The 10,468-nt window shown below is 37.8% G+C and overlaps 1 protein-coding gene across 1 annotated transcript in view; it reads left to right on the top strand.

Moving 5' to 3' along the window:
- The window catches only part of RORB (RAR related orphan receptor B), a 413,952-nt gene extending 411,952 nt beyond the window's left edge, over nucleotides 1-2,000 (top strand). Inside the window, exon 10 of the mRNA XM_069229117.1 lies at nucleotides 1,077-2,000. Within this exon, the coding sequence (XP_069085218.1) occupies nucleotides 1,077-1,232 (156 nt within the window). The 3' untranslated portion in view covers nucleotides 1,233-2,000. The remainder of the gene's footprint in view (nucleotides 1-1,076) is intronic.
- The last annotated feature ends 8,468 nt before the right edge of the window (nucleotides 2,001-10,468 follow it).

A 10,468-nucleotide genomic window follows, 5' to 3' on the forward strand; every position in this document is an offset into this window, starting at 1 on the left:
CTGTTAAATAAAAAAACATTGCCAAAAATTAAACTTTGGCACTCACCTCTTAAAGGCTAGACGTTTTGGCTGTGGCAATTTTTATTACAAATTGGTGCACAACGTTTTGCAGAGGTGACATGCATGAACTGCACCAGGCAGCGAGGTTGAAGCTCCACACACAAATTCCATAAACGTTAATATGTTTTTTTTTTGCTGTAGCAGATTCGGCATTTGTCATTTCAGGATGACAGATTCAACAGAGACTTCTCACACCACTTTGTAATGGAGTCTCATACAAAAAAGGTAGATCACTGGGACTACTGAATTTTCTTGGGCAAAGAGTGGAACACACCTGAGACACCAAATACCTATTTTTTTTTATTATTGCGCTCAATTCCTTTTGCATTCTCTGCCTTTTCTATTATTATAACAGTCCCTTCTTATTACTTTTACTCACGCTTCCTGCAATATTCTTTTGTGTTTTATTCCGTTCCCCTCCCATTTACTCGATGCTTTAAATTGGTAGGTACTGTCCAGTACTGTGTCCCTGCAGTTCTTTAGTTTGAAATGGAGAGTACCTGCTCAGCAATTGTGCAATGGCGCAAAACACTTAATGGGAGAGTTGCGGCATGTACAGGAGCAAACAAGTACCCTAAATAGTGAGTAGCTGCGCTTTCATATTTCCATCTAAAGCTCTGCAGTTGCAGCTTTTCCTTGTCCTACTGGGGACTTTCTGACATTGACATCCTCAGCTCTGTGGACCAAAACATCTGTGGCAGGTCAGGGAAGACCCCTTTCACACTGATAGATCTGTGCTGGAGAGCACAGAATATGCATAAATGTTATTTCTCAGTGTAAATGTACTCAAGTAATAGGCGGGCACTACAGGCCTTCTACTGAGTAGACCGCTTTCGAACAGAGCACTTAATATTTGTGTCTTTTGTGCAATGCGCCTCAGAGTTGTGCAAATTACTAGTCAACCTTCTTTTCAGATAAATTGTTTTTTGTCCTAAAAACAAAAACACAAAACGTGATAACAATCGATCAAAAGAGAAATAATCTTTGGATGTTACTCTGTTTCTTTTCCCCCACAGTTGATCACCAAGATACCGAACATAACTGCACTTTGTAACCTGCATGGGGAGAAATTGCAGGTATTTAAGCAATCTCATCCGGAAATAGTCAACACACTGTTCCCTCCGCTGTACAAGGAGCTCTTTAATCCAGATGTGACTACTGGCTGCAAGTGAAGGAAGAGTAGGGAGACTTCTCATCTGTTCCCGACATGCATTGCTACTGAGACAAAACTAATGCGGTCAAGAGGACTTCAGAAGTTACCACTACAACACTAGGAATGTGCTGCACTTAATAGAATCATTTTTCACCGCTACAGTTTGACGAATGTAAATATGCACCTCTGAGTGGGCGTCTCTCTCTCTCTCTTTCTCTGTGTCTTTTTGTTGTTGTTTTCGAACTGACCATAAATGTAAAAATATAGAACACTGGGTGTTTTTTACTTCATTGGGGGTAAGATTTAAAAGGCAAATGTTCATAGAATTGTACTGTAGATATTAATGAGAAACGAGAAACACATTTGAGTGTTACTCTTTTTCCGTATTGTTTAATTATAAATTAAGAGAATTTTACTTGTTAGACATACCTATTTCTATGTTTTAAATAGTTAATGCATGTGAACATTTGTAAAAAAAAAGATGTTGTAGATATATTTATATATGTATCTGTAGATACATGCGATACGTGTATATGTGTGGGTGTGTGTGTTGATGTATAAATATACACACACTTACACATAAATACGCATGTATACATAGGTGTGTAGATCTGTTTCTTTGTGTGAGCATGTGTGTGCACACATACACACACGGAATAACTCATTCAAATTTTCTTGAGACGTATCCTCGTTATAAGTATGTTTTGTTATTTATCATTCAGTTACTGCTTCTGAGTAAGGTTGAACAGCTAATTCTTCCCACTGAAACATGGTTCTCAATTGCCAATACACTGGGTGTGTCATTAATCGTCTGCCTGTGTAGGTGAGTGTGTGGAACATACACTGATGGGGCCCAGAAGCATTTTCTTGATGGGGCAGCAAGCAGAAAAATGTTAATTGCAACTTCTGATGCTTAGGAAGTAATGTGCGTAGGGTAAACCTATAGGACAGTGGTGCGCTAAGATCACCTTCATGTATAGGATAGGTTCGGTTCTTTAGAACATTATTGTTTTCTTCCATTTTCCACCTGAAGTGAACCTTTATTCACTGAGTTAGGAACAAAAACAATCGTGTTCTTAAACAAAATCGGTCGAATTCACATTCAGACCACGTCCCCTTCACAGTAAACAATATAACGCTGCTGGCCCTCATGTGAAGTCCAGTGCCAGCCAGCAGGTGTTCCCCCAGATAAATTATTGGTTAGTTTGGTAAAACTTTGTTTGCTTTTGTCCGTTATTTCCCTCCACGGTTTAATTCCCTCTCTACATAAAACACAGTCGTGATCCTTCTGAAGAGCAGTTCAGTAGGTCACTTCAGCAGAAACGCCCTAAATTCAATATGTGATTAAAATGTAAGCCAATGGCCTCCCGGTTATCGATGTACAAGGGAGTGACTCCGAATTATCTCACATGTAGTATGGATAACACGAAAGTACCCTTAGGGCCAGATATTTTCAAGTTACATATTTTCAAAAAGAAGGTTGCTACTCTCCTTATTCGTCTACCGTTCAACTTGTCCTCTTATATACTAATATGTTATCCACTCCCACACGGGCCGACCCTTCAGAGAAGCAGCTGCTTAATATTGTGTTTGCATGTAGCGCTTAAAGTATTGTGCAAACGAGGACCGCAGCGAAAGATGACGCTATTAACCAAGTGGCCAGCATGGCTTTTATCAGCATGAGAAGGATACAGTGCTAGTTTAGCCCTGTTGCGATTCACACTTGTAACTTGTTGGTTACACCCCAGTTTTTAGAGTGGGAATCCAGGGCCCCACTATTTATTTGTGATTTGAATGTAAGACTCACATAAAGCGAAAGAGTTACAGAGTTGACAAGCGAGGCTCCAGAGTCTTGCTTTTATTGCAGCACTTAAAATAATCATTAGCCGGCCTCGCCGTGCAATAGAGCTAATGGGGCGGGTTTAGCGGCCACCGTGAAGGTTCGTCAGTGTAATGGGCAGAATGTTGTCACTGAAAAATAAAACATTCGGCAATGATGTTATCGTGTTTCTCCTGCAGGTCAAAATATGAGCTCACTGCTCAGCTACGAGCAGAGCTCACAGCACAGCCAACTGCTCCGAAGTAAATTACATTTTAGTGTCTGGGCGGACAGATGTAGACAGCTTGTTAGACGACAGCAGCGACTTAATCCTGGCGGTGTAAATGTCACTCCTGCTGGCTCTTTGTATTAAGAATTAATTCGGAGAGTCGCGTTTCTTCTAATGGAAAGATTACTTTACTGATTGCCAGGAAGAAAATGGCAACAGCAAAGACACTGAAACCAGTTAGCAAATGCACTCTAGAGATTGGGTGTGCGGTTGGTGCAGGGCCGTGGACTGCTTGTGGGCCTTGTTTATATTTCCATTTGCAGGTTCTGGCAAAATGGCTACTGTATTATCAGTGGATGAATAGCTCAATGTCTCATGCAGGTGGTGGGTATGAGTAGGGTTCAGATACAGTCGCGTGGAGTGTCTTCCTGTCCAAGTTATTTTGTTTTGCTTTGTACAGGTTATCTACACCCACCAGAATCAAACATTTAGTTAGAACACTTTAATGCCATTTTTATTGGAAAAGTATATTTTTAGTCATTTTATCACGTTATGCATATCCCTGAATTTATAAGACCATGCCTCCCATCACACATGTATCCTCAGCCCACATAAGCACTACTACAAAATGTGGACTACCTCCTGTGGGCAAAGCGATTGGAATCACCAGAACTATGACCATGCACTTGCAAACAAAATGGCTGAAACGGTATCCAGAACCCTACACGTTGCATGAAAATGTGACCACTTTCACCCACCACCCACCCTCCAGCTTCACCTGTGTCTACCAGTGCCAAACAGACTGCTGCTTCATAGATTACCCATCTAGGAGTAAGAGAATTCACAACAATAAAGGAAAGACCATTCTTGGGAGACTTCCCATAACTAGGCCTGTGAACGTAAACGTAAATCTGGCATGAATGATAATGATGAACTGACTTCTGTTAGCCCGGTGCTCTTGGTATTTGCTGCTGTATATTGACAATGTGTCTTTGTGCAAAAGGCGCCCCCCCACACACACATACACACAAATCAGTCTCCCTTTAGCAGCCTGATTGTTTTGAGAGAACAACCTTCTTCACCTTCTCTTGCTCCAAACTCATTAATGGCATGCCATACAGGTAATGGTAGGATTATGCCGTAACATCATACGTCAGTACACTATCATGGTACAGGCCCTGAGGTGGAGCTAAAACTCAATATTTTAACGTATGATGGTATTGTGTGTAGTACTGTAACTCAAGGCACCTGGTTTCTCTCCGTCCCCTATGTTCCTTTGTAACTGACAATCACTGCATGATGCAGATGTTGCACTGTATGTCACTCAGGGGTGATTTTTTCTAGGAGTTAAAAGAAGGAAAATTAAGTTTAATACATTTGGAAGTTCTTAAAAGCACAAGTTCAAATTTTAGAAGTAAGCAAACCCAGGCAAGACTTAAAACCAGCAATTACAAACACAATTCATTTTGTAAAAACTGAATTCACTGTCATGGTTAATCTTCGAACTTACAACATTAAGTTGTTCTTTGACGTTCAGTCTAGCAAAGAAAAGGGTTGTATTATTGTTTAAAGTAATCACTGATGACATCACAGTTGGTTTCACAATTCTCATACTAGGCAATTTTACAGAGCACATCTCCATTCAGCCTCCAAATACATTCATATAATTAAAAACAAATACTATGTTTAACAGCCATTGAACACGTACTCCCATTTACTTTTACTAAAGCATATTTATAGAGTTCGAAAAAATACCCTGTAATACAACTAACTGAATATTTTCTAAAGCCAAGAGTTCATGTGCAAATGGACTGTCATTTCCTTGGAAATATAATCGGTTTTATCCCATAATAAAAAATAAAAAATGCACTTTAATACATACTTTGACAGAATTCAGATACGTTTGTGCAATGCAACACAGTATATATTTGCATATATCTCCTCTGAATAGATATTTACAAATTCTTTCTTGTGCACAACTTGCAGACTTACAGAGTCTGCCCTTTGTTACAAGAGTCCCATGAAGTTCCGATATGTGTGGTAACTCCCATATACACACTTCTACACAGCATATGTGACACATCCATAATGTCCTACTCATTCATCTCCGCACAGTTGTCACAAGAATACACCTTTATACAAGACACTCTTGTAGAACTCCAAACAACACAGTAGTATGTGCTGTCTTTTAATTTAGACCCTGAAAAGGATTAACCCCATCATATCCACTACAACTTCTATACAGCCTCTCAGTCCTCTATTCTTGTAGTCGGAAATAATCTCATTCATTTTCTGAAAAGATCAGCAAATATGCTTAAAATTCTTTCCATGATACAGAATGTGTTGTGAGATAGCCTCGCCCCACTTCTGTGGTGCCTGCCTTCAATTACTTCCTGCCATTATAAAAGTATTAACGTGAACTAGAAAAAAGAGTTTATCACCAATTTATTTCTAGCACAGTGTTATTGTGATACAACGTATGATTTAAGAGAGCACTTAAGTTTAAACAAGCTCACGGTTCTGCCACTGACAACCCCATGGAATTCACAATAGCATTATAAGATTTTGGAAAGAGCATACAGCTAGAAAACCATGAGAAAAAGTGAGATTGTAAAGCTATTACGAAACACTAAACCAACTTGTATAAAGGCTAGCCTTTCGTATAGCACTTTCTCAAAGGGAAAATCTTCCTGATTTCCCTATCACTGTCCAATGCTAGTTCAATTCACCAGCTTTATTATGTAGAGTTACCCTAGCAGATATTGTGCTGTAGGATCTGTGACAGTGTACCTTAATCAGTGTTGTACTACAGAGTCCTTTAACTATTGCATATAGCCATACAATTCCACTAAGCTCACCAAGTAAACATATTGTAGTGTAAAGAGACAACATGGCCTCCTATGCATGGTATTAGCTGTAGTAATAAGTAGTGGAGTTCTACTTCTGGTTTCTCTACCTGACCAGATGTGTTGAGGTTAGTCTCTCATCCCCCAAATGAAGCTAGGTGTATATAACCTGTTTGACTGTGTAACTGGAAGGTGCAAATATCTGTATGTTTCAAAAACTAGATATTGACATGAAATAGACATTTACATCGACATACAAAATAATTGTACCCAGCTGTTAAAACCTAATAATTTCCTGCATGTAGACACTTACAATACAATTCACAGAATCAAATTGACTACGATACAGCACATTTTAATCATGTGTACTTAGATCATATGGTTTCAACTACATTTGGAAACTAAATCAGTTGCCTCAGAAAACTGAATATAATTCATACTCACACTCTATTCAAATCTAAATTAGACATACTAATGATATAAAATCCACACAGCTCACGTATTTACATGCACTGTATATTCTCAAACACCCCATGTCACCTTATCAACGTCTGCATTTCCTATTCACCTTTACAAAGAATTTATGTCCACACGTTCATTATACAATCAATGCACATGTCTTAGACATAGTGTTCTATTATACAGATGCACACAGTGGCACACATTTTTGTTTCACATGTGCAAGTAACACATACTATTTTACCACATACATAAATACAAAATAAATAATATTATGGCTGCTTTCCAGCCAAATCTAGTGAGAACTGAATTGACAGGTACTTCTATTAAGTCAAATTCAACCTTTTAAGGACAACACAAGTGAAACAACTAGTACAAATAGATGCCAGGAAGAGAAAGACAGACATTGATTCCAGTATGTTTAAAGCTTCTCTTCCCTTGAATCCCTCCCTGGGATGATGTATGATGTAGTCTCAGATTGCAACTATAAATTGTTGCTACTGTACAGTTAGAAAATCATGTGCTATTATATTGTTTGCGCACTCTATCACAGTCCGAAATTAGACTTTAGCAGCCAAGGTATTCCTTAATACAATGTCTAAAATAGAGAAATTCTACTTGGCACCTTCTTTAATTATAGCCTTCCATTTCTCTCTCACACCCACAATTATAAGCATCGAAGAATTTCGACTTGTTACAAATCTGTAGGCCAGAATTGTATTACTTCCTCTTTTCAACATTATTGAATCACTTTTATTGACTGCAAGCTGAATACAGCATATGCTGTTTCTTTGTATTTATTCACACTCACACATAGGTGATTTTAGCAATTTTAAACTGGAAAAATGTCAATTCTTGACAATTAGGTTGAAATTCAGAATAACAGCTGGTCTAATTTATCCAAACTATAAACATTAAGGTATTAAATAAAACATTTAAGATACCCATCACAGTTTAAGTAGATATAGTGCATTATAAGCATCTGGAACAAAGACAAGTTAGTGTAGGCTTTTATCTATATGTAAAAATGCATATAGTCTTCTTCATAAATTTCAGATTTAAAAACCTATACAAATGCCATACAAGGGGAGGTTTGGGAAATGCATATATGAACATTTACACCAATCTGTAAAGGAACATATACTAATGACAGTGAATTCAGACATTTATATGAAGGATCAATATATTTAGCTACAACACCTTTACCTGTAGAGAGACAGAGGTTGTATAGGTACAGCAGCAATAACTTTTGGTTTTATATGATATGTACTTCTGTGTGCTGAAACTGTGCATGCTGCATGGTGTACAACAAGAGTGACACATGGAAATGCACAGTAAATGTTCATCAGGGGTATTAGTGTTTTGTACATATGTTTACCTTGTGGAGCTATGTTTTTCATGATGAATGCGGCCATTAGCATTTGGGTTTTGTTCATCCTGTACAGAAGCAACATTACCAGATTCAGTAGCAAAATGCTATTGACAGTGGACACTTTATTTAATGTCACTAAAATGCTGCTTCTTAAAAATCCCACCTCCCATTGTAGCTGCTAGCTCCTTAAGTAGTGACCTTCGAAAGGATTATGGAGCAAGCCAGGGCAGGAGAACAAGTTTTTCCTTCAAGGTTGTTCTGCTTAAAAAGCAGCTCATGAAAAATACTTCAATCTGTCTTGATTAGACTCTAAGCTCAGCAAATCAGAAGCAGAGGGGATTATTCTGTCAGACTCTTCGGGGAATAAAATGCAGCTGGATCTTTCTTCTTTCAGTAACATAGCTCTGTCTAGGGTTCAACGTGAGCATATTTTGCTTTGACAGAGAAAAAAATGTATATTATTCTTACCTTCAATGTTTTCGGTTTGACCATGCATTCCTATGCAGAGAATGTTATCTTTTTTTAATAGCAAATGTGTTTTTATTGAAAAATATAAAACGGTATTGGTTAATATGACAAATGATGGCAATATTAGCGTCTGTCATTCCTGCTGTGAGGCATGCAGATTACCAAGGTAGTAGGGGGGTCAGGCTAAAACGACACTTAATGTACAATGAATCATTCTAATTGAGTTCTTTATCTGCAAATCATTGAAATGTGTTTACGCATGTATGTCCTACTCTCACAAGTATTGTAAGGCATTTCAAAAGTAAATGGTCCTACCATGTACAGACAATACAGTAACTGCACCGAAACAATGTGAATAACTTCAACATCCAGCGTTTAACCTGCATCAACTGCCTCATCTGATTTCCACTGGAGAGAATAATGAAAAAACTACTATGTATTGTAGAAAGTGTAGAAGACAAATACAATATTTTTGCAGATGTAACTACTTTTAATATTTGCTAGTTGGAAGTCTCAAACAGTTGTATGCCCTCTGTGTAATTTTTCTGCTGTACATAACTTGGGACAGTGCATACACTGTTGTTTTCTATGTTTGTTTCAATTGAAAACTTTGTACTTGTTTTTTAAAAGAACAAAAAAAAAATTGAAGAGCAACCAACGTACTTCCTTCCTTTTGAGTGTTAAGGACACTTCAGTCTGTACAGAAAACTGATTGTAAGACTACAAACCAGCCTTTTGACCTGCCTTCATCTTTCAGCTCACACTCTTGCTTGTGATTCTGAACACGAAGAGGCTTCTGCAAACACCTTCCCCAAAGATTCTTGAAGTCACCAGTTTGGACCCACCACTTCAACTAGAAAGTCATGTATTGCAACAAGATAATTCATGAATGACATCTGGGACATAGAGCGCACATTAAATTTGCAAATGGTTCATATATGGATGACTTTGGAAACAAAACCCCACTAACTGGTTTTAGCTAGTCCTCATTCTATAGTGTTTTGGGGCAACGTAGTAAAACATGGCCCTATTTTTAACAAAGAACTAAAACGAAGGTGTAATTTAAAGCCATACTTACTTTTCAATAAAACGTGTTGGAAAAAAATCAAGGACAAAATCAATAACAATGTTTTTCTGTGTCTGCAAGAACTGATGTACTTCTAGGGCACATGTGAGGGCATATTTATGTGGTTGAAGGTCTCGTCTTACAATCAAACCTTGATGCTATGGAGACCAATTTATACGAAAGAGATGTTTTAGATTTAAGAGAAAAACATTTTTCAATATTTGAATATTTTTGGAGAAAAGAAAACTCAAATACTTCCCGGTTTTAATAGAATTGTGCAAGAAAATACAGTTTTGTTATATTTCCAATTTTCAGAGGATGTATTTGATTTGATTTTGGCTATCATGGTCACAGTCCACCAAAGGCTGAGTGACTGAAGGCGTCATAACAAAAGGGAAGGTCATAAATAGTACACCCTCCACCCAGATTGCAAGGACTCTGGCTTATTTGGTGCTTGGCTGTAGTATTTAGGAATTGCTGTCCTTTTGTTGGTGTAGTTTGCTACTGTTGATAAGCATGCTCACCACTGTTGGTAACCCACTGAACCTGCATTGCCTGACAAATGTGTAATTATGTTATTCACTCTTAAATCATAGCAAGAAAGTACTTTCAAAGAAATAAAACTCAATTGCCTTGTACAGCCACCACGGTTTATTTCATTTCTGCTTCAGTGTATAATAATGTTTTGTTTGAATGTGCTACATCTAAAGAACGGGTGAGATCACAAAGGTTTATAATTATGGCATTTGAAGATCCATGTCTCTCACCTTTCCATGTTTACTACACAAGCCCTAACATGTTATGTGCTACAAGTGAAACTACAGCCTGATTCATTACATTTTAAGACCAACAAAAGTTTTCCATGTATCTCATAGGACCACACTACGTCATCCACAGCCCAAATGTTTTCTCTTAATTTAGAATGAAATAGGATTGGCCCTATTTTATGTCATTTAAATTATTAGTTATGTACTGTTAGCATTCCATTAAAATGCA

The sequence above is a fragment of the Pleurodeles waltl genome, chromosome 1_1 (assembly GCF_031143425.1).
Source record: "Pleurodeles waltl isolate 20211129_DDA chromosome 1_1, aPleWal1.hap1.20221129, whole genome shotgun sequence".
NCBI lineage: Eukaryota > Metazoa > Chordata > Amphibia > Caudata > Salamandridae > Pleurodeles > Pleurodeles waltl.